The 24,105-nt window shown below is 38.4% G+C and overlaps 1 protein-coding gene across 2 annotated transcripts in view; it reads right to left on the bottom strand.

Moving 5' to 3' along the window:
* Positions 1-24,105, bottom strand: part of FHIP2A (FHF complex subunit HOOK interacting protein 2A) — a 33,931-nt gene that overhangs the window by 6,413 nt on the left and 3,413 nt on the right. Inside the window, exons 2-15 of one of the 2 annotated variants that reach the window (XM_036385445.2) lie at positions 19,461-19,539; positions 17,398-17,567; positions 15,139-15,243; positions 14,670-14,792; positions 12,175-12,213; positions 10,087-10,371; positions 9,025-9,221; positions 7,746-7,860; positions 7,564-7,640; positions 7,268-7,460; positions 5,891-6,060; positions 4,908-5,051; positions 3,129-3,219; positions 1,273-1,416 (exon numbers count right to left, since the gene is read on the bottom strand). In XM_036385445.2, the coding sequence (XP_036241338.1) occupies positions 1,273-1,416; positions 3,129-3,219; positions 4,908-5,051; positions 5,891-6,060; positions 7,268-7,460; positions 7,564-7,640; positions 7,746-7,860; positions 9,025-9,221; positions 10,087-10,371; positions 12,175-12,213; positions 14,670-14,792; positions 15,139-15,243; positions 17,398-17,567; positions 19,461-19,539 (1,932 nt within the window). The remainder of the gene's footprint in view (positions 1-1,272; positions 1,417-3,128; positions 3,220-4,907; positions 5,052-5,890; positions 6,061-7,267; positions 7,461-7,563; positions 7,641-7,745; positions 7,861-9,024; positions 9,222-10,086; positions 10,372-12,174; positions 12,214-14,669; positions 14,793-15,138; positions 15,244-17,397; positions 17,568-19,460; positions 19,540-24,105) is intronic. The other variant, XM_036385446.2, reaches the window with a different exon arrangement.

The following is a 24,105-nucleotide window of genomic DNA, read 5'->3' as shown; positions in this document are numbered from 1 at the left end:
CCTGCAAGATCTGTGTTGGAACCACAAACTTCTGGGAATATCTTGGACACCACAAAAATGGCAACAGATAGCTGAGCTCAGGCACCTGAGTGGAGCTTTCAGTCCACAGAGTTGAGGAAGCTGAGTGATTCACTTTGCACTGAAAGGGACACCTACTTGCCTTTCAGCCTAAGAGCCCCAGGGACTACTGGGGCTGCTTTGACAAAACTTCCACTGACTACATGTGCCCACATAAGTAATATTTAGGTATCTTATTCTTGAACTTGTTACCACACACTATTGCATTGCAAAGTTGCCTCATAAATCTTTTGAAATGAAAGCACTTATTTCTTCCAGTCAGTGGCAGTTATTTCTGCACTTGGCACTCCAGCAATAGATTCATCCCAATCTCCTAACAAATGAAGCTTTCAGCCCCTGGACCACAGATGTTACAGGTAAAAGAGATCACTACATTTTGAGTTATTATTGCAGAGTTATTCTGCAGAGAGAGACAAAAATTCCTTCCATAAATCTGTTCACTGCCTACCTAGCTGAACTGTAGGAGGTCTTTAGAGCTGTTTGAGTCAGCCAATTCATTAGGAAGCCTTGAAGGTATGAGCATTATCTGGTGTTCACAAGAGGAGAAGGAAACAAAGGAGTAACACGTGCTGCATTGTTCTGACAGATTGCTGTTGTGATTCAACTAATTGAGAGCATTAAAGAAAGCTGCTTCTTCACACAGAGCTTTTATTTCTGTCCATGTGTCAGCAGACTCAGTTAAATGGCCCCATATCAGATAAATTCTAAAAAAAAAATCCCTGTAGCTAAAAAGATTAAACCCAGCAAATTTTGAAGTTCAGGAAATTAAAAAAAAATCTTAGGGTACAGTCAGTTCCACAGAAATTTGTAATAGCAGGAGAAGAAGGTAGTGTCTAGTACATGAGGTCTTTGAAACAAGTTACTTCACTTGTGTGCCTGAGCTATCTTCTGTCAGAAATGAGGTTAGTGAGAGCTACCTCCTCTGCAAAGCTTTCTGGTATCACGGATTCATATCAGAGTGTTCCCATGAACACTCACAGAGCTGATCTAGGGGCTACTCCCGGCTTCCTGCACATGTTCCCTGTGCACTTACATGTGCAAATGGCTCTTGTCAGGCTTATGACCAGGGAAGGGCACATTACACAATAATATGTCTGTAATAGAGTGATGGGAGTTCACAGGACCTGATGGCGATCAGCTCTTTAAAAGTGATGAAAGTATCAGAAATGGAATTCTTAACTTGTTTTTTCTTACCTGATCAAGAATCCTCCCCATTCTTTCAAACAGAACTTTCAAGAAGTGTCCTTCAAAAAATGACGCTTCCAAATTGCACTTTTCCAAAGACCTGGGAGATCCAGGCCACTCCCACCGTAAGCAAATGACACAATAATCCCGGAACTACAAAACAGTAGGGAGGAAAACACACTTCAATCTCCATGGAAACCATTTCATTTCCTTTGATAGTCCATACACCTTAAAACCATAATCTGTAGCTAAATTATAAATCTAAGCTCAAAAAGATCAGTCATTCTAAAGTAAACATTATCAGTAAAACCACATTATCAGCAGGCACCTCATTTTTCTGGGGATATTCCTGCTACTAGGCTGGTTTGAGAAGCAGTGAGTGGAGAACAGAGCTCCCAAAAAGCAGCTGGGGCCAAAACACAAAGCAATATCAACAATACACAACCTAATCAGGGTTCTTTTGAAACAGAATTGCATTCTTAACCATCTTCTTGAGAGTAGATTTCCACACTTCTACTGCATTATGTGTAGCTAATCTTGCTATCCAAACCATTCTGCTCTCTGATTCCCAGGACAGGAAAGGCATGTGTACATGCAGGACATACAAACTAAAAGTATTTCAGGGCTTCCTCTTCCCTCTCTTTGTTTCCTAACACCCCTGGCAGTCATTCTCTACCTTGCCCCATTATTTGCTTTGTGCTGTCTGATGCCTCACTTGCAAGGAATTACACCTTGAAAGGAGCACAAGTTGAAGCAGAGAAAATAAAGAACACAGGAAGAAACAGAAGCAAAAGAATCAGCAAACAGACTCAAAAATTCTGCATTGATTGTAGCTTACCTACTACTGCAGGCTTCCAGGAATAGCAATAAGGAAGCAGAACAGCTATTTGGATGTAATAACAGCAACAGGCAGGGCTACTCTTAGGGGGGAAATATTTTAACAGTAGCCATATCATCGTCAGGAGTGACAGAAACCAATTCTGCTCTCTAATAGCTCCCAGTACACTCTTTTCCCCAAGACATGAATGAAAGACGAAGATGATAAGTGGTTTCTAGCATCCAAGAATACAACATAGGGGAATTTTACATCAACCTTTGTTTCCTTATTCTCTACTTTTCTATTCCCTTTCTTTTTAGGAGAGACTACAGATGAAGCAATATAAATACAGAAATCCAGTGTCCCATCTTTAGCAGCTGATAATGTAATTCCAAGGTTATGGAATTTTTGAATTACCTACTAAATACAGCTCTCACTTACTCTGTTCCTTTGCATAAATTTTTCTATTCTAGAAGATTCCCAGGGTTTCAATAAGAAAGCTGCAAACAGTGACTGTCCTCTGACCAAGGAAACTATGGTTGTAAAGGCAAAACTTGCATTTATTTTTAAACAGTAAATCATAAAGCTTTCCCTGCCTACCCCACCTCCCAACTTCAAACCTGAATGCCTTAGGCTGTGCATTCCCTGAGATGAGCCTTTATTTGCAAAGTCCCAGATTGCATAACTCCTATGCAGCATTTTAATTTCTCTTAGTTCTTTCAAACAGCTTGGCAGGCAATTCTCCAAGAGAATGCAGATAAATGCAGAAGCAAATTAAGAATCTATCTGCAGTTCAGGTTTTCTCTCACTGTATTTGTTATATGAATATTAATGCATTTAATGTCATCCATTATTCCCACTAGTGCAATACAAGGTGAATTCATCATCAAAAGATCTCCAAAGGTAAGTTTTCATTAAAAATGAAAATTGAATTTTCCCATCTTCCATTACCAAAAGATGCATTTAATAGGACTATTTACAGAACCATTTGTATATTCTCACCAGCATTTCAAACTCTCAAGGACTAAAGAAGAATTCACTGACTTACTTGTCTGTGGGCATCTCTGAGGTAAGTATCATAACCTGTACCCTCCACATGGTATGATGACTTTGCTTCATCAGGTACAAGACAGAGAAAACTGAAGAGAAAAAAAGTACATTAATGACTATATTCCACAGAGCACCAGATCAATACTTCCTCATCATCTGTAGCAGAGTACACACAATGCTGAACTGTCTGGCCAATTAATCCACACACTCTACCAGAACTTTATGTGAAGAACAGAGAACACCAAATCTATTTAAACCTACCTATTCCAACTACTATAGGTAATAACAAGGTATACACTTGAGAACTTTTGTATCTGGCATGAGAGGCAAAGTCATCAGTGGAAGCATTTTCTGAGAATCAGCAGACAGAGTGGAGATTAAAGGGAATAGTCATAAATAGGTCAAGTATTTGCTAAAGGTCAGACTCCATCTTACTAGAGCTAAAAGAAAATATACTTGGGAATAAATGAGCCAAAAGAGAAGGAGAATTACAGTTAAAATTCTTCTTAACCTACTTCATAGGTAGTTTTATTTACCAGTTTGTTGTGGCAAAAAAATGAACATCTAAGACACACCAGGATTATCTGCACATAAATGTCCCTTGTTACAGCTATAATTGCCTTTGCCAGGTGTGTAGTCAAACACTCTGTCCTTATTACTTCATCAATATCTGACGTAAAATGCATCAGGAAATTCTGAATAATATTAGTAACTTTAAAAAAAAGAAATTAAACCCATTGAAATTTCTGGACAGAAGATAAAACCCCATCTTTGGACCCTGATTCCAAATTTCAGCCTTCATTATACCCCAAGAACTGCTGGATGCTCCTGTAGAATTTATATACAGAAATATGTAGTATCTGACTTTCCATGTGGAGTTCATCTTATCTCAAAAAATACAAATTTGCAGGACACTGCAAATCAGAAAACATTTCTATTCCCTGATGCAGGTTACACGAGGTGAATTTAGGAGAATGTTCTTTGTATCTTTGCTCCAAACCATGTCCACCATAAACTATAAATAGGGGGAAAGAGGGCAAGAAGTGATGATGTCACGGTGTCCTGGCTGTCCCTGGGCTGTTTGCTTCCTCTGGCTAACACCTTTGATTATTTCTGGGCAGGCAGATAGGTCAGCACTGACACACCAGTGCTGCTCTGCTACCAAGTATTGACAGAGCAAACAGCCCCCATCCTAATATTAGTTCCTAAGAGAATTACCAACACTAAGTTGCTTAAAGCAGAGCTTGTCCTCCTGGTGATATCCAATTTGCAGTGAGTCTGACAGGCACTGAGCTATGTCACAGGTGACACAGGTGCCCCCTGACTTTCAGGGAACAGAAGGTTAACTCTAGCATGGCAGTTATTTCATTTTATGTCTGTGTTTATGGAACTTTGAAGTTCTAAGGAAGTTTGAAGGTGTTTTTTCCCCTGAAAGTTTTATGGCAAGACTCCCCAGACTTGTCCAGGAAGGTTAAGTCCGGTAACAGCAATTTAAGTACAGCAAATATTTCTGCAAAAAGCGTCTTTTATAATTGTGAATTCTGAGTATTCAACCATTAGCTGCAAAGTTCTTCTATTTTTCTCATTTATGTTGAATTAATGCAAGCTCTAATCTTTCAGAAGTAGCTTTCTGATAAAATGGCACAATTTCCTTCTGTGGAGTAATTTTCCCAGCTGGCACAGAATAACATCCATTACAGAGTACACATTTAATTTGCACAGTGTGTGCAGACACCCACACATTCAGACATTTCCTCAAGTCTTTGTTTCAACTCACCTATTTACAATTTTATGAACTTCAGTCTTCCCATCATTTTTCGGATGTTCTGGACTGACAGGTGGAGAAGCACTGAGCCACTCCTGGGTTGACAATGTGTTATCTGGAGACAGATCAGTAAATAATGGATCTTCCTCCAGATCTCTGTGAAATTACATTAGACAAAAACATAATCATCCACAAAATGTTATGGAAGGCAGGAAAATCTCTGGGTCACAAGGCAGGCTGTTTTTCTTCTCTGAACAATGAGGATGTGTTCCAGAACATAACAATATCCACAATGTATTACATAATTAATATGCAGAAGTACCAACCTTTGCAAATACCCAACAATGTGAACAACAGATGAGACATTTTTGACTTGGACAAAATTACTGCATCAAGTCTCTTAAAACTTTTTCGTCATATTTGTCATGTGAGAGAGTTCTACTCCAGGACATATTTAAATTATTCTAGATGACTAAAATAGTTTTGTGTGGCCAGTCCTTACCTCTCCTTCACTAAAACATTGAGTGATAAGAGTTACCTAGCATATATATTTTATGTAGTGCCTCAGTATTTTATTTATTTATTTTATGTAGTGCCTCAGAAATGTTCTTCCATCAAAAATCACTAGGAACATAAATGTAAGCAAAACACTGAAGTTATTGACTGCAAGAATATTCTCACTGATTGCAATAAAATATGCATAGATTTAAGCTTGGTAGATGCATAAATAAATTGAGACACGAAGACCTCTGAGTGTTTATTGTTCTGCAAAGAGACTTGTGGTAATTTTAGATTTTCTGTTCCTGTTCTAAGAGTTTCCAAGTTGCTGATGTAAGCATTTCTGTATCACTTTATGGATATGGATTAATACATAGAGCTCTCAAGTGCTCTCCAGGCTCACTTTTCTTTCAATTACTGAAAAAAAACCTGTTTTGTTCTAAAAATAAGGATCCAAGTTACTTGTTGTGAAAACTTCTCTTGAAAATGAAACTTACACTGCTCCAGCAATCTGTCCATTCTCTACCACATCTTTATCTTCTTGACAGGGAGGCTTGTATTCCATGTAGTTTCTTTCTTCCAAATTTCTCAGAACCAAATTATAAAGGATGTGCTCATTGGGTTTTTGCAAAAGGTGCTCAAACATTCGTAAAGTCATTATGCTGATCTGCAACAGAAAGAGTAAAAACTCAATAAACTGATGCACTGCTGCCTTGTGCTTTTTGCCTTTTATCTGCTTTGTCCATCCTAGAACACTGCAATTACTTATTGACATCATGGAAGGAGACAAAATCATAAGAAAAAATAGGAAATTATGATGCTACATGTGGTATGAACATGGATGATGAGTTCGCATACATTTGAAAATCACTATGGGAATGCTTTTGTTTTTTTCTGTTAAAATACCTGTTCTGAAATCTGTCAAAATAACAATACAAAGAACATACAGAGAACTCAAAATTTAGCTTTCTAAAGTTCTACAGTTAGATCCATGGTGGAAGATGATTATCATTGTGCAAATGAGACCCACAACAGGACTTAAAGTTACCAATAAATACCCAAAAAAAGAAAGTAATACTGGGATATTGTAACTAGATCTACAGGCTAAGATTTTTACATGGAGATGTTATGTAGGCTTTTAAAGGAACACTGACTTTAGGCAATACAAAGACAATTTTTCAAGACTGCTTGAGAGTGCTTAGCTTTGCAAAGATAACTGATTTACAGAGATAACTCATTCTGACAGTGTGAGCAGGTAAGCATACTGAATAAATGGATATGAGAAAGCACAAATTTTTATTTCAGGCAAGCTTGGTTTTTATTTGAAAAAGTAGAGGCTGAGGTTGTTTCATGGAAAAAATGAAGCAAGCAGCTTCTGAGGAGGGATTTTACTGAAGTAAATTGTTTCAATGATGCTTAGTGTATGCAAAGAGCCTAAAGTTATCACATCATCTTTTAATTGGCATTGCATATATCCTCCAAGCACACTTAGTTTTTTATCCGTATCTTATATGATAATAAGACAGAACTGACACAACATGGAAAATAACAGCAACAAATGAAAATGCAATTGCAAAAACTCAGTTCACTATATCTTACAGACAAGCAAGTCTGACTGGATATGCATAGTGGACACACAAATTCACAAAAAAATCTTTAGCAAAAAAAAAAAAAAAAGGAAATATTTCTATGTGGAGAAAACAGATTGACTTCATTTTCTAAAGGGATTTTGTAGGGCCAAGAGACAGAATTCTCTTTCTTGGGGAAAAATGTTACTGGATACAAATATGAGAAGTCCTCACAACGGTGTCTTTACAGACTCTCCAGACTCCAGAACTGGCCAGCAGACACTCCTGTGTCAGATCAGCCCTCACCTCATCAGAAATGTGATCACAGTGCTCGATCAGCCTGTGCCTCAATGGATGCCTGTTGATGTCTGTCAGGGTTTCTGGCTCTCTGTGCTCTCCAAGGATGAAATACACCAGTTCCTGCAGCAGCACATCCGAAGTCACCTGACGAACAATGCGGTGCAATAGTGCAGTTGATGTGAGGATTCCAATCTCTGAACTGAATGAAACATTTTCATATCAGATATGGAGTGGATTTCCACTCCCCAAAAATCAGCTTGATTCAGACTCTGTTCTGCTGTGTCTTGTAGGATGCTACTCACGTTTGCATCAGCTGAGGTTCCATAACATCAATGAAGAATCGCTCCCGCACAGCTTTTGCCATAGCAACAGCAGTCGTCTGAAACAAAAGTACAAAATGGTGTGCCTCAAACTCAGAAGCTAGGAAACAACTGGAACTACTTATTTGCTGAATATATTTGTATCATCTGAACACATTTCAAACCTTTTGTGCTTCTTTGATGAGTTGATCACAGTAGTCAAACCAAGAAAGAAACGAAATCAATGCTCTTTTCCCTGGAAAAGCAGATGCATCTTCTTTGTGGCTGTAGGAATCCAAACTAGAGCACACAGAGAAAAAAATGTTTATTTAGTCTACAAGTAGTTGAAGAATCTCAGACTACCTTCTTATTGAACCTAACAGAATAATTAATGACCTACTTGTAATGAAGGGAACATTAAAAATGCTTTTCTGCTGATCTCTATGATCTGGCAGTGCCATCACAACAAAGATATTCAGTGCATGCTGAAGGAAAAAGTGTTTCTAGAGTCAGAAGGGAAAACTGATCACCAACTCTGTTCTCCCAGAATACACAGACTACAGAAAATGAATCAGTAAGTCCTGTAGTCACAGAACCATAAAACGAAGGCAATTGTTCTTCTCTACTCTGTAAGTGACCTCAGGCAAGTTGACTAAAACCACACAGCGTATACTTGAACTAGAGTGTATCTTTCGGAAAGAAACATCTATCTCAATTTAAGGGCTGTAAGGAATAACAAATACACAACTTTCTTTGGTAAAAAACTCCACTGTTTATTTATCTCACAATTTAAAGGTGTGAGTTTTCCCCTTCTAATTTCAAACTCCAACCATCAGAAATTTTGCTACGCATTTTGCAAATGCCTTCTTTTGTCTCAGTACTAACAGACCAGGAGCAAGTCATAATAATGAAGGCAGAGTGGGGAAGATAAATGTTTTAAGAATCTAAATTACAAGCAGTTAGGACAACAGGCATGTATATTCTGCTTCATGCTAATTACTTATGCAGCAACTCTTTCCTTCCTCTTTTTTTCTGTAAAAATTTTGCAACAACAGCCTGTTAACAAATAGACCCTTCCTGCCCCTCAGAGCAGCTTACAATGCCCACTGTGTACAGTGAGAAATTTATGCTTCCTAAATCCTTGATATCTGCATGAGAATATTAATCCACACTTGATACTACAGTGACATCCTAAGAAACTGCTGATGTAATCCAGTGGAAAAACTTGCCCCCTGAGGAATTTCTGCCAGGGACTGGCAGGCAGACCTGGCCCCATGTCAGAAATCACAGGTACACTGGACACCTAAAGTACACCACTGTGCTACAGCTCTATCTCAGCTCTGCCCTTGAGGCTTTAGCCTGTGTGTGTGGGAGTATTTTATACACATTATCTACCTATCAAATTATTTTCAGGGAAAGGTGTAAAGTCACTTTGAGTATTAAATACAAAAATAAAATTCTTACCCCCAGTTAATTGCCTCCACTGTTTCAATGTCTAAGGGATCCAGTGACTGAGGCAAGGCTTTGTAGAGGGTGGCCAGCCTGTCTGTCAACAATTCACATAAACAAGTGCTTTGAGTCAGGCACTTGGCAGCTGCTGGTTCTGGCAAACTCACCAAAAGCATGAGACCTTCACAGGCCTTCACTGCTATCCGGCCGTCCTGGCAGAAGGGCATGGGAGAATTAATCAGAGGGTGAATGAAGGCCACTGGAAATCAAGAGGCAAACACCTACCAAATAGAACTTCTCCACTCCCCCACAGTGACTGAATACATTGATTTTTGTTGCCTTCTGAGCCATTAACTCTAGTGAATTTGGATGCTACAAAATAATGATTATCACCTGATTTTGTGTGAAATACAAGAATGCCAGCTGCAACCTTCCAGCTGACAGAACTAGAGCTGGAGGTCAGCTTAAGACCAAGATACCAAATCCTGTGAACTACTCATGTAACAATAATGAGGTACAGAGGTAGACTTGGTTGTCTGCTGTCAGCACTGCTGCAGCAATTACAGGCTTACCCAAACCTCTTCTAAATTTTCTAAAAGAATCTAAGTCTGAATCTGATGATTGAGCTGGGTAAGAGATACAACAGGCTTTTTTAAAAGAAAACCCACTCCTAGAGATAGCTCAGTGCTATTACAAAGAGAGTGGGTTTGGTTAAGTCAGAACAATTGAAAGTAGTTTTAAAAACATTCTCTTGTGATATATTTAACCTTCTGATTATCCTGTGTAGTTTTTCTGTGAAACATACAGCACCCTATACAAGTTTCTTAAAAAAGACCCACTTATATTATCATCAACAAGCTTAGTATTAATTTTCTAAAACAGTATTTTTACTTTAATCTGAATTTACAAAGAAAATTGCCAATTTACAAAAAGTGCCTGCAAAAACTCTCACTTTTTATAGCTAAAATACAGTGGGTTTATTCACTCCCTCTGCCCACTTCACACAGCATCCAACTATTTCATTTTATCACACAGAGTGGAAAAAACCCTAAAAACCAAATAAAAAAACCAACTCACAGGACTTTTAGTGAGGTTTAGTAGAGAATTCACTAAATTATAGTCTTGATTTGGACAAGCAGTGGAGGACTCAGGTGATGATGTGACATTGAGTTCATCCAGACTGAAGGAGAGCTCCTCTGCCTGCTGTGGGAGCTCATCCTCCTTCTCCATGTGCTCGGCCCCGGCAGCACCGGGCGTCTCCTCGGGCTGCCCTGTGTCTGTTGTCACGGACTCCTGGTCTTTGATCATGTCTTCTGTGATGACACTTGCTGATCCTTGGAGAGCCATGGCTTTTAACTTACTCTGCAAAGCATTTTTTGGAATTACACAGCTGAAATTACTGTTCATCCTGAAGCAGGAGTTTACTAAAAGCAATTTTTTTAACATCAACATTTGAAGTAGTCAAGGCTGGATACAGTAACCATGTAAAACCTACAAGGCTGTGGGAGGGTGGGTGTTTTATAAACCTAGGACACTTTTAAATCTGCTTAAATTTCTCTTAAGCCCTATACATTTTGCTTCAAGGCTGAATATGCCATTTACAAAAGGATGACAGCTTTTTCTTTCACTACTGAAGGCATATATTCACTTGATTTGCCCACAATTTGATAGAGGTTTATAATTTATCTTATGGGTGGCACCTTTAGGACTTAGCATTTTTTTTTTAAATTCCTTTCTGTGTCAAGGCCTCACATTCATCTAATATCTGAAACACTATTTCCAGTCGGAATCACCCAAGTAAAATAATTCTAAATTTCTGGAGATTTTACCTTCAACAGGAAAGGGAAAGAAACACCTTTTCTGACAGCCAAATACTCTCAAATTGTATTTCTCAAGAAGAAAAAAATAGGCAGATTGAATGGACAAAGGTATTACGAATTAGTTTTGGGCACTGGATACTCTGAAAGGTCACAGAGAACCTTCTTGGAAGTTCCAAACCATCTCTGCTTTGCCTGAGAAAAGGCAACCCATTTGTCTTCCCATAAATCTGTCTCCAGAACATAAAAAGACATTTAAATTTGTGCTCTGTGATACCATGAAGAATCTCACAGAAAAGCAAAAACTCAGTGTTCTTCTGGCATAAGTGCAGGTGAGGAATACTTTATTGGAATCATAAATTAGAATGCAGCACAAGACATTTCTTTCAAGTGAGAACTGCAGTGAGATTATAAATCCAAACGGTTCCCTTCTCTATGATAACACCAAAATTATTACAAATATATCTCAAGCATTAATAATTGAAAAGACTAACCATTTGGGGTTAATGGATTTTAGTACAGACAAACCAGCAGGGACTGAGTACATGACAGTGAGGCAGCAAACTGGAGAGCTGCTGTGAACACTTGCTTGAGGGCCGTGCATTCATTGTGGGGAATTTGCACTGGGCATTGTGATGCACTCACAGAACCAACTCCCTGGAGAAGCAAACCAGTGGAGAAAGCAGCAGACTGCATGCTATAAAATAAGGATGCACTTTGAATGCAGTAGAAAAATTACTGCTTCAATATGTTTTGGGTTTTTTTGACAGTGTGAAAAGTGCAAGGCTGGCAAAGCAACAAAAAGGTGTCTGTCTGAACCAAGTTTGCTATCACCAGAGCTTCTGCAGTCCTTCAGTATCAATATCATCAATATCCTCATCAACACACAGAAATATCTTAATCACAACAGTGACCCTTGCACATAAAGGTTGGAACAGCATTTCAATCCTGGATTCAATACTGTTGCTGGCACCACTCAAGCTGCAGGCACAGTTGTTAAAGGGAAAAGCTTTTTTTTTTCAAAAACTGGGCAATATTCTGTAAAATACTTATTTTATTTTACAGTGGCTTTTTACTTCCTTTCTGGATTCTTCTGCCATTTGAAAGGCCACTGTTTATTTAGCTAAAGCAGTGATGAGAGAACTAACATATATAAATGTATGAATGCCCTAGAAATGTGTCCAGACCTCATTATTCTTACGTTGGCAGTGACACAAAGCAGTTTGTACATTGAATATCGCACAGGCAGAATCTCAGTTTGTACATTGAATATCACACAGGCAGAATCTCAGTGTGTATTTAAGCTTCCTATTATTTAATCATGCAGTTCTGCAGCTCAGCTGCTCACCTGCCTCCTGCAAAGGTGCAAAACAGGATCCTGAATGACCTAATAGAAAAGGTTACATAAAACACATATTCAATGCTTTCTAAACAAAGTATTCATGAATTCAGCATTAATGAAAAGCAGGTAATATAAAACCACACTTTTGTATTTTTGTGATCTGTAAACATCAGTTTTAAAATCTGTGGTAGATGATGCCATGTCTAAATTCTGATAGATTTAAAAAGACTTCTATGAACCATCATGTGATATCACAGCTGATGAGAATTTCTACTTAATTTGTGGTGAGAAATATAAAGGTGATAATTCAAAGTACTGAAAGTAAAAGTGAATAGTAAAACTATTGTTCATGTTATAAAATGAAGGTACAACTATTTAGCTGCTATATTAGAACATTTTCAAAGTCTCAAGAACAGAAATTGAAGCACAGAGAGCTAAGTGTCCCTTTGCCAAGAAACAATCAATCAGTTGCAAGGAGTATCTCACCTAAGATGGGATGAGGGAAGTTTACCTTAAAATATAACCGAGGTAGAGGTGATAAATAAACATCACAATGTATATTCTTTCTCTCTGCACAAGAACTAGGAAAACTTAGTTAAAAAAAAAGGAATACATTAATACCAAAATAAAATTAGTATAGGGATCCTAAAGTTTTTAAAAAGTAGAATGAAGTTCTTCAAGATCTTATTTCCACAACAGACATAACTTGCCCAAGTGGTTGTGCCATGTAGGCTTATTGGTTAAGCAATACAGGTGAAAGATTTCACCTATATTGATTAACCAATAGTATATATATTTATTTAAATTTAAAATATAAACCAGCATTCTACCAACAAACTATTTGGCATAGAATCATAAAAAGGAAGTGAGTTTGAACACACTCAGTTTTTATGTTCATAAAATCCTGTATAAACTGATTGGAAACAGTCAAAGAAAGAAGCAAAACTAACAGATACAAACACTCTCTGGAGAGATCCATCTGCATTTCATCTTATAAGTGTTAGAGACTGGAGGTAGAAATGCCACACAGAATTCTGTAAATTTACCCTTTCATGCATTTGAAAGTGATCAAGTCACAAAAGCACCTCTAAGAGGCCAGATGTGAACAACCAGAATATTCTATTCTAATGGAACACAATTCTGCACTCCACATAACTGATCTGGAAACAACCATCACAAGTTGTGAAGACAAATGCTGTAGGCTACAACACCTAGAGTAATACTGTGAAGTAACAAGAGCTACAAGAATTGTTTGCCAGCTTGCCTGAACTCCACAGCCAGCATTTTGTGGAACTAGAGACCCCTTTGAAACTTGGAATCATCTGTTTCTCCATGTCTGTTTTTTAAATATTGGAATCTTGCTATTTTGGGGAAGAACACTTATAAAATGGGACAAAACACTTGTGGTTCTTGTGACTGGGGTTCTCAGGTTTGATTGCAAGGGCACTATTTAAGAGGCTTAAACCATACAACTTACAAAATTAACACTAAAAGTAATCCTGCTTTAGAATTCTACCATATTTTGCATGTAATCTATGCAGTAGTTTGCTTCTGAGTGCTTCTAATGTTTAAACATTAACTTTTCAATCCTCATACCATTTCTGCTGCTTGTACAACAAGCAGCAGGAACAATGACATACAATGGCCATCAGGATAATACTTAATTGAGGTAGAAATAAATTCAAGATGGATTCTTTACTACTGACATGCAAATGATAATCACATAATGGAAAAAAACATCTTTTTGCAGTTTAGCAGTCTCTGCTGTCACAGATCTTGTTTGTGGGAAGCTTGTAAAAAAGTCCTGAAGGAATATTTTTCAGCTAAGTATCATGTACTTAATAGAGACTGTGTCACAAAACAGAAAACAGCAAAGTGGGAGCAAAAGGCACTTCTAAATGGACTTTTATAAACCAATTTTTTTTTATGCTTCTTCTAAATAGGAGCTGAAAGTCAGTCTAGAAATTGTTTATCCTCTCACTCTGATTTCATAATGCCACATGTTAAAGGAGGCAGTAAAGACACAGGCTGTCTTGCAGATAGAAGATGGTGCTGTGTTGTAGATTGTGAGCTGGCACTGCAGCTCCAACATATGTGCCACTACCAAATAAGGGCCCAATCCTGCAGAACACTCAGCAAAGTGCAAAGTTTCAGTGCCCCCTGCAATCTTTCCCTTGGTCTTTGTTGGGATGACAAAAACAACACAAGAAGGCCAAGGTCTCCTTCACACAGTGTTTTACACTGCAATTCATTTCCCTACTTTAAAGGCACTTTCACTGCAAAGGAAAACCTTGGGCAGGTGTATTTGTGAGCCTTGAATGAAATTCTTTTGAAAATCAGATGTATAAAGTCTCTGGGAAAAAAAAATTCTGAACAAGACTTCTAGTATCACAGGATAAAAAATAACAGATGTTATGAAAACTAAGTATGAATGTGACATCACCAGTTCTCCACTAGATTTTGTGTATGACACAGTAAATACTGTGAATTGATTTACTCACCTCAAGGAAGAAGTTCACCAGGTATGGATCCTGCTTCAGCTTTGCACATACTATACAGAGAAACTGAATTTCTTCATTTTCTGTTGGTGTTGCCAGAACCTCACCACACAACCTGATTAATTTCTGTCACATGAAGTGAAAAATTAGGACAAAGTTATTGCTTTTTCTATGAATAACAGACTGAATTCTTTTTCTATATACACATTACAATTATGTATGAGTATTGACTGGAACATTTGCTCTGGATTTAGACTGCTACGAACAAGTTTTCTTTATTATTTATGACTTGCATTGCAGTGGCAGTCCAAGACTCCAATCATCAGAACATTATAAAAAACAAACTGATATGGCACCCAAGCAATTTCCTTAATTCACTTGACAATGGAAGAATTAAAGATAACATTAGTTACAGCAGAATAAAAGAAACTTGTTGTGCAAAAATACAGTTTACTTAAAATCTGAACAGTACCTGCACTGGCCTATGCACATTTATGTGAGGAAGAAGAGGTTGCCGAATTCTTCCAAGAAGTTTTGTATAAAAAGCCAGAACTTGCTGTTTCATTCCTGGAGGACACTGAAACAAAAAGAGATGAACAACAACAAAAATAAAATAAATGTGGAGAAAAATAAAGATGTAAATTTTTCACTCAGAATGGCTAATTAAACAGCAATAATTTAACTAGAAGTATTTTTTACAGGAATCATCAGTGAAGGTATTATTTTTATCAATATTAACAGAGATCAATAAAAAATGTTGCATCTCATTACTGTTTTCTCTTTCAAATTACTCATACTTTCAGTTAATTGCTCTAGGGCAAACTTCTACTAATCTTTCCAGAAAATTTTCTGTATCATTACGGTGATAAGGGGAAATTAACTCAGAATTAATTTGCTATGGGTCAGATGTCTTTTAAGGTACTGTACCACAAAATCCAGCAATCCAGTGAGTCAGTACATACAAATAGAGAATGATAAACTGTAAAAATCTTAATACCTACAGGAGGTTTCTTAAAGTCAGGAGCAATTAACCTTAGACAGCTAAAGTGTTTATAAATGCACAGATGGTCCAGGACAAGAGAAAGCTGCTGCTTTCCCTGAGCAGAATATAAATCACAAATATCTGTGGAACATGCAGACCCTTGTTCTACTGTCCCTAATGCACCACACCACATGGAAGGACTTTCCTATCTCCAGGAGATTTGATGGCTTGTGGGCCTTTATGTACCTTTGTTCCTAGCTAAATTCCCCCAAACTAATTAGTTAATAACCAATTTATCAACCACGTTAATAAATGCTGTTAATTTTAACCAACATAATTTCCCTCATCTGCACGTCCAAATGCAGCTGAGGTGGCAACCTGCAACCTAACCTGGCTTCCTTTCTAAGTAATTATATATAGATTTTTAATCCCTAATCATTGCTGAGTTGTCAAGCAATTCTTTGAAGAGAATGGCAAGATATGTACCATCAGGGCACATCCACAGTAATGCAGTAAGTCTAACTGACTGCTGTGAAAGGGAACCATTCATTTTGCACCAGATCTTTGCAACATCTTGCAAGCACTGAACTGTGTGTTTACTTCAGATGTATCAACTCACAAGTGGCAAAGTGTAAAGACAGGCTGTACAAGAATTGCCTGTACAGACATATTTGTATGAGTACAGAATGACTTCTCTCAACTCTTAGGAACACACCACTAATTACTCACTTCACATATGTCACCATTTCATCTTGGTTTCTTGACAACATTTAGAGATTACTGAACGAGCTGTGTTTCTGAGCAAGTATCTTTAATACAGCAGTGTTGTGGTTTTAAGCCCAGCTGGAGCAGGTGTTTTAGCCTGACTGTGGCACAGCTGGTACAGTAACTGCAGGTACTGTAGATCTCTGTCTCTTCCAGAGCAAGGAACATCTCAGGCTCAGACAGCCACTGTCCTGTATTGCCTCTTTATGTAAGATCGATTAAAAACTCATGACAATGTGTAAAAGATTGACTGAGAAGGAAACCTTGGAGAGCTCCATTTATCCTTGGAACAGGATAAACCATGCCTCCACTGAGTCTGCACTGTGATACAAAATGTTCTAGCCCAAGTGCTGCCAAGCTAATTGACCCCATGATCCACCCAACCCCACACATTTCAGCTCAGAAATCTGCCAACACAGACAGCAATGAGGATGGACCAAGACCACGAAGGTAACTTCATGTGTGCCACAAAACAGACATGAAGAACCACACAATACTGCCAAGGTATGAAAGCTGTCTGGGGATCAACTCAAATTAATGCTTTCTGACATCAAAATCTTTCTGAGCAATAGCTCAACACATTCAGAAAAGTTAATCAAAAATTTGTATTTAACAGTACTTTTCACCCAAGAATCACCCAACATTTAACAAAGGACAGAGAGGGATAATACTGTCTTGCAGTAGCCAGAAAAACTCTAGACTGAAGAAAAATGTTTCTCCTACTTCTAGAGTTTCACCATCAGCATTATCAGAGTGGTGAGTCTCACCCCTGCCAGCACCTCAGGGGTTGTCTCACCCTGATCACACCTGTAAAAGGCTGTTATTTGTAATATGCTGGTAATATATGTTGGTATATTTGTAATAAAGCAAGCAGCTCTTTGCTATAGTTCAGTGTCCCACACTACCACCTACTGTAGAACTTCAGTCTCTATCACAACTAAGAGCTCACACAAGAGATAATCTGTTCTGCTGAGAGATACATACATCAGCTTTTCCCAGTGTGTAGAGTGTCTCCAAAATCTTGTGATGTAGCAAATACTCCATGCATGGTCCTGTTTCACCCGATTCCCTCTCATTCTCTTCTTGAACTAGAATATCCAACATCTGTTCCAGGTGAGAGGGAATGTTCGTATCAGTCACAGGAGCTTTGTCATCTAAATAAAAGAAATAGGCAATTAAGAATGATTTTAAAATTGCCCTCATATTTAAGTTCAGTTCCATATTTAAGACTTATAAACATGACATCTACTTAAAGAACTTTACATAGAGGGCAGGTTTTTAACATGTCTTCAAGAAAACTTTCAGAGCTGTATCTGAACATGTACACTGGAATATGAATTGGGCAGGTATCTGACCTTGCAATGGGGAAAAGGGGAAGTGCCAGAATTCAAAACATGCAGTAATTACACAGTCAGAAAAGGAAAATTTCTACTGCCAGAGAGCAAGTCAAGTGAGAGAAAGGTACAACTCTCAATCTTCTGTTTAGGATGCACTAGGTCTTGATAACTTCCTCTTTGACCCTTCATACAATATTCTCAAATCTGGCTTCTAACATCAGCCTAATTTGCAGCTAATCAGTTCCTCTAAACTAGTTAACTAAATAAATGGCTTTTCTGTTGATAACAACAAAGATAATTCAAACTCTCTGTGCTGTTTATTCTCCAAAAGCTTTTAAATTTCTCTTTTGTACTTTCTGCATTAAAATTGAATTCTGTCAAACTTTATGAAGGAAAGGGTAACACGTTGATTTTATTATATTAAAGTCATGAAACTGCAGTGGATTTATGCCACTGGAAGTAGGAGCTGGTATTCACATATTGCAAAACATATCCACACGTGAAGATTTTCCTCTTTTATTTTTTTCAGCTGAATTCTACATGAACAACTATCCTAGGGAAATGGTTACTACCGTTTATGCAATAATCTAAAAATAACTTGTCACTTGCATGCAACTGGCAACAAGATCACTCAGGGAAACTGCCATGTCAGAATGATTTTGTTCTCTGCCACAAGCTCCAGTTGGCCTGGAGTGTTTTGCTTGAATTTCCTACACATAATTCTGCTCCTACTGCAGAGGACAGATATATACCCACTGAGTGGAAACTTCTTTTTCAAAACACTTCTGAAACTCTGGGAGAGAGGTCAGCTTTTATTCTGCACCACGTCATTGCAGGTGTCAGTTTTCCCTGCCACCCTGTCATTTCCACCTTTGGAAACATCACATAGTGTTCCAAAAGATGGGTATTTGGAACCAAGGGTCACGTTGCAGTTTTACGAGTAAATATTGATACAAACAAGATCATCAGACACAAACACAGACTCAACAGCTCTTCCAGCAGAAGGTCAAAACTAATAGGCTTGAGGAAAGCATGGCAACATTCATTTTTAAAACATAACTGTTTCATAACTAGGTCCAAAATAAAAAATTTACAGGCTGCATAATTGTTGGGGGGAAAAACCAAACCAGGGAGGAGTTTTAAAAAAAGCAACTACAGCCATATTTCATCATAATATCTATTTTTAACAAGAGCAGTGTAATGTCTGAGTAAGGTTTAATAAAACTTGTTGTCTGTGCTATCAAAATACTTTACACTGAGACAAGACATTAAAGCACAAATAACTAATACTGAGCACATGGAATCCATCTGTGTCTGGTAAAATCTATGACCACAAAATTACTTTTGTTAAAATCTTGCGAAGAAAAAGAAAATCCCTGATGCAAAGCAATAAAAATGTTAACAGCAGGGACTGCATTTCTGCAGCTGTCTGTTTAGATTAAACAGAGTATGTGAAGGCAGAAACTGGGTCAGATGTAAAAAGGTGCAGTTCTCTACATGGTACTCAGGAAACAAGACTTCAACCATTTTTCATGCCTACTTCTACAGATGGAAGTACACGATATTTTAAATTACTAGTTATTGTTGATATTTTGATTAAATACATGATTCATATTAGCATTTATTGATCTCTACTTTTTAAAAACACTGAAATTGTGAATTCTAGTTTCCACAATAAAAAGACAAACCCAGAGTGCTTTTTTCTTTTACCTGAGGTCTCTATGTAGTAATGGGTGATTGCTTTCCAGTGGTAAACAAAATCTTCTTGTAATGGAAGGGAAGGTGCGAGCTGTGGGGAAACGAAGACAACAAAACCCAATTAGAAATGGAATGAACATACTTGCTCAGAGATTAAATTCAGTTTTAGCTTATACTTGGAAGTAAAGTGCTGTAGATGCTGCTACAATTGTTACTCTCTGCTCTTTTACTTTTAACACGGACTACATTCATTATTCATGGTGAGCCCCACGCCACACTGCCTGCTTGTAAACATCAGTAATAATCTCTGTGATGTCTCTATCACCAGACAATCTATTTGAAGCAACAAAAGCAATTGCTCCTACAGCAAAGCAACACTAGAAATGTATGCTTGTATTGTTTAGACCACAATTTTGTCCTGTACGAAAAAATCATGTTCTTTTACGTCTGCTCTTGATGTCTTCTTCCTTTTCTGTACACTCTGTTCTCTGCTCTCCGTCTGCTCCCTTAAAAATACCAATTAGTTGCTTTATTCAGTTTTTACCATGCCTTTTTTCCTGTTAGCTACAACTTCTTTTAAAAGATCTTTGTTCAGGTTTTCGGTTGGGTTTGTTTGTTGTTGGTTTTTTTTGCAAATTTTTGTTTTGCTTTTTTTTTTAGGCCCATACCCAGAGCTTGGTGAGTTGTTCTTTTTTTTTTTTTTTTAAGTAAATATGTTTCTTATTTTATTTCTGCAAGAAAAGGAAGTTTCTTCTTTCCTGGAGGAGTTTGGGATGGCTGGCTGGGTGCAAGAAGGAAACACAGCCCCCCAGGCAGCCACCATCAGCACTGCTCCTTCCCCACTGAGACAAAGGTGGCCTGTGGCCCATCACACCACAGGCAGCCTGTGACAAAAGGACCACAATCATTTCACCACTCTGCTCTCAAAGTGAGAGCTGAGACAAGCACTGAATTTGTGCCCCTGAATGTTCTGAGCTGGTAAAATCAGGAATCCTATAGGGAAAACCCCAACCATTCAATAGGTTACGTGAGGATCTGTTGTTATTCAGGCCCAATCCTACCTGCTTGAGGCTTTAGTTTTTTTTGGACCATCAAGTCCTCAAGTCACTCTTTTACAGGCCATCCTGAAATAGGGGATAATCATTTGATAGGATGGCAGTGATGAGCCTTGTGGGCAAACAGAAAGAATCCCAAGTATAAACTGGAGTGTCTGTTTTGGAAGGGTGAGGAGCTGAACCATCCTGACAGGACATAGAGTCCAGTCCTTCACAAAATTTCAGAGGGGCTGAAGTTGGAAGGGACCTCTGGAGACCATCCAGTTTAGCCCCCCTGCTACAGCAGAGTCACCTAGACCTGGCTGCTCAGGAGCATGTCCAGATGGCTTTTGAATATATCAAAGGATGGAGACTCCACAGCCTGTCCAGGAACCTGTGCCAGGGGTCAGTTAACCACACAGAGAAAGGTTAACTGAAGGAAGTTTTCTCCCCAGGAGCTGCAGATACCACATTTGAGACCAATAACTCTGAACTCCTCTAGTCTCTCCCCAGAGGGTCTAAAATGTGCTATGCTGTCTCAGTTCTTGGGCAAACAAGGGCTCAGGGTTCATATATAGTCTGGTACAATATAGGCTCATATGGTCTTTACTGGCTAGCGTTGGTTTCTTTGAAAAAGTCCTGGGTGTTTTCCACATCAGTCTTTTCTTTGCCTTGAATTTAATGACACTTAAATTTATCTTGGTAAAGTTGTAAAGCCCAGTATATGACAAATATGCCATGCCAAGATAAATGCAACGCTAATTGCTAACGGCCCTTTGCACACAGGACTTTGGAATGCAAGACTCTGGAAAAAGAGTGGTGCTTGGCAACTATCTCTGCCTCCATCCCGGCTGGAAATGTGCCCTTGGAAATGGCAAGCAGGAAATGAAACTGACAGTGCTTATCCTCTCCCTGACAGGCTGTGCACTCCCCGAGTTCCAAGGCTGGGCACTCAGAGCAGCACATTAGCACAGCAGCTACCACCGAGTATCTGAACACCCCACACTGCACAAAACCAGTTTATTTGACTGTGACATTTACTAGGTTATTGAAATTCAGAGAAATAACCAAACAAACTGAAGATTGAGCACATGTTCTTGTGTATCATGCTCTGTATGTCACACTAGCTGCACTAGATGTGTATTTCAAGCAATGTAATGATCATTTCTGGAAAAAAAAAAGCTGTATCAAAACCTCATCGCCAGCTGATGAATAACCCAGGGACAACTTTTGAGGAATACAGGCCTCCCAGACCACTCTATTTCCAAGTAACACATGATAGATAACATTAAAGATTTATCCTTGGCTGATGTGATTTTCCTCTCCACTTCTTCTCGTCTCATCTGCCTCAAGATGAATTCAGTGCCTCTGAGCAGTGCCAGGAAAAGGATTTCACTTCTCAGCACTGTCAATAATTTATCCACCATGGGAGAGAACTGTGGATATAGACATTCTCCCTCCCAACAAATACCTCTAGGGACTCTTCACAGAGGTGAAAAAATAATTCAGGGACAGGTCCTGCCCTTTCAAATTAAAACACCCAGTGATTTCAGAGTCTCCTCTGATCAGGACTGCAAGCCAGACATGGCAGAGATAACATTAGCATGTGTGTGCACCTGGGTAGTGCAGTCTATTGGGAACACACCATCAGCATTGCCACCAACTGGAGACGTAACCCCAACAAAATTATTTTGAGGTAGGTGTTTACTGATCAAAAAAACCAACAAAAAACCACAAGAAAACAAGCAAACAAACAAACATAAATAAAGCAAAAACACCCCCAAGCAATCCTCCTAACTTAGTTATTCAGACACGAAAGCAAGGTCAAGACCAAGACCAAGATACCAGCTCGTATGTATACAAAGCCAAGCACTGGAAAGCATTAGGAACCTGTAACACTTGGCTGACATGCTTTAACCCTACTAGGACAGGTAGTACTGGTATGAGGCTATAGTTCCTATTTTAAGATGAATTATTATCTATCAGCTGAGATGGAATACATGTTACAGCTGCCAGCCTCAATAACTACTCTATTGTATAAGTACTTGTATGGAGATTCTGAAGCCAACCAGAATTCCTTGTGAAGGCCATTAATTCCTGCTACTTGTCTAATTTGAAGGAGTTACCTTAAAAATGCAGTTATTTCTCACCATTACACCAGCTGCCTAGGGCATGGTGCTATAACACCAAGGTTGTGGGTTTGATCCCAGTATGGGGCATTCATTTAAGAATTGAACTTGATGGTCCCTGTGGGTCCCTTCCAACACACAATATTCTGTGACTCTGTAATTAATCCTGATGTAATTAAGTATGTTCTTAGTGATTCCTAATCTCAAATGAAGTTCTCCTTTGCTGGGGGAAAAAAAAACCCAAACATGATCTTCAAGCCTGCAGCGTAGGTATTGGTATATGACATAGCTAAAATCCACTGAACACCACTGAAGTGCAGCCCACTGGAGCAGCCACTGATTAGCAAGATCTTCCATGTGGTGCCCATGCAGTTGGGCTTCCTGGGAGTGAGCTGAACCTAACAGAGGCTGCCTTATCCTTCTGGTGATAATATGTAACAAATAATCAAACCCCACTCCTTTCTGGGACAGTGCGGCTCTCAGAAGAGCTACACATCTTTGACCAGATGTACAGTCTGCTCATGACAAAACCTGTCCAAAATACAATTCCATGTTGTCTTCCAAAGCATATAGAATTTGTGTTTAGGCAGGAAAAAATAACATAAAGAGCAAAAAAACTTATATATATGCAGTATTTAACAGCAAATCTTTTGTGCATGTAAAAATCATTGTCATATTTTTCATGTATGCTTTTCAGAAGTGCAATTCAATACTGGAAAGGATGGAAACATCAGAAGCTGGTGATATGCTTCAATATCTTTAGGGCAAATTCACAAAAGAAAGAGAACACTGTATAAAAAAATAACAGGTACTGTCTGGTCAGATGCCAGAGTCAAAAAAAGAGTAGAAAACTGGGTCAAAGAGAAAGGAAGGGGAAGTGCATGCACACTGCCCTGACTGACACTCACTTGATGTTTTTCTTCACTCTTACTACTGTACCAGTGTGAATGGTCTGAGAGAACATGTGAAAAAGGAATAATGCTTCAAGGTTTACTTGATCTTCAGTTGATGAATGCACAGAGTTTATAATGGCCACTGCTCTCACATATAAAATTAAGACTGAACATGCTTGCAAGTCATGCATTAAATTTTGTCATCTAATTTGTTAATACCAGTACAACATTAAAACAACAAGTAATGTAAGGTCATTACATCCAATAAAGTGGGTTCAAGAGGAATAAATTCTGTTCTAATCAGTTATGCAGGTCATGATTTTGGAGCACTGCCTGTACCAAGTGATTTGGTTTCTTTCAAAGCTGAGTTTTGCTTCAAAATATAAACGGAAGCTACTTGAAAGTACAGTAATGTACCAGTGTCAGAGTGGAACAACAGGCTGCTAGAGAGGGGGGTCTTAAGAATATGCAGCAGACACCAAAATCTTCATTCATTCCATTGCATGGTACAAATATTCCTGTTTGACAGCAAATTGCAAAATTCAAGCCAATCAAAATTATATTTTTCCTGCAAGGTACACAGCTCAAGAACATCCCTTGG

The sequence above is a fragment of the Molothrus ater genome, chromosome 8 (assembly GCF_012460135.2).
Source record: "Molothrus ater isolate BHLD 08-10-18 breed brown headed cowbird chromosome 8, BPBGC_Mater_1.1, whole genome shotgun sequence".
In the NCBI taxonomy this organism is placed as follows: Eukaryota; Metazoa; Chordata; class Aves; order Passeriformes; family Icteridae; genus Molothrus; species Molothrus ater.
The sequence above is the reverse complement of the archived record's forward strand: the minus strand, read 5'-3'. Positions and strand labels throughout refer to the sequence as shown.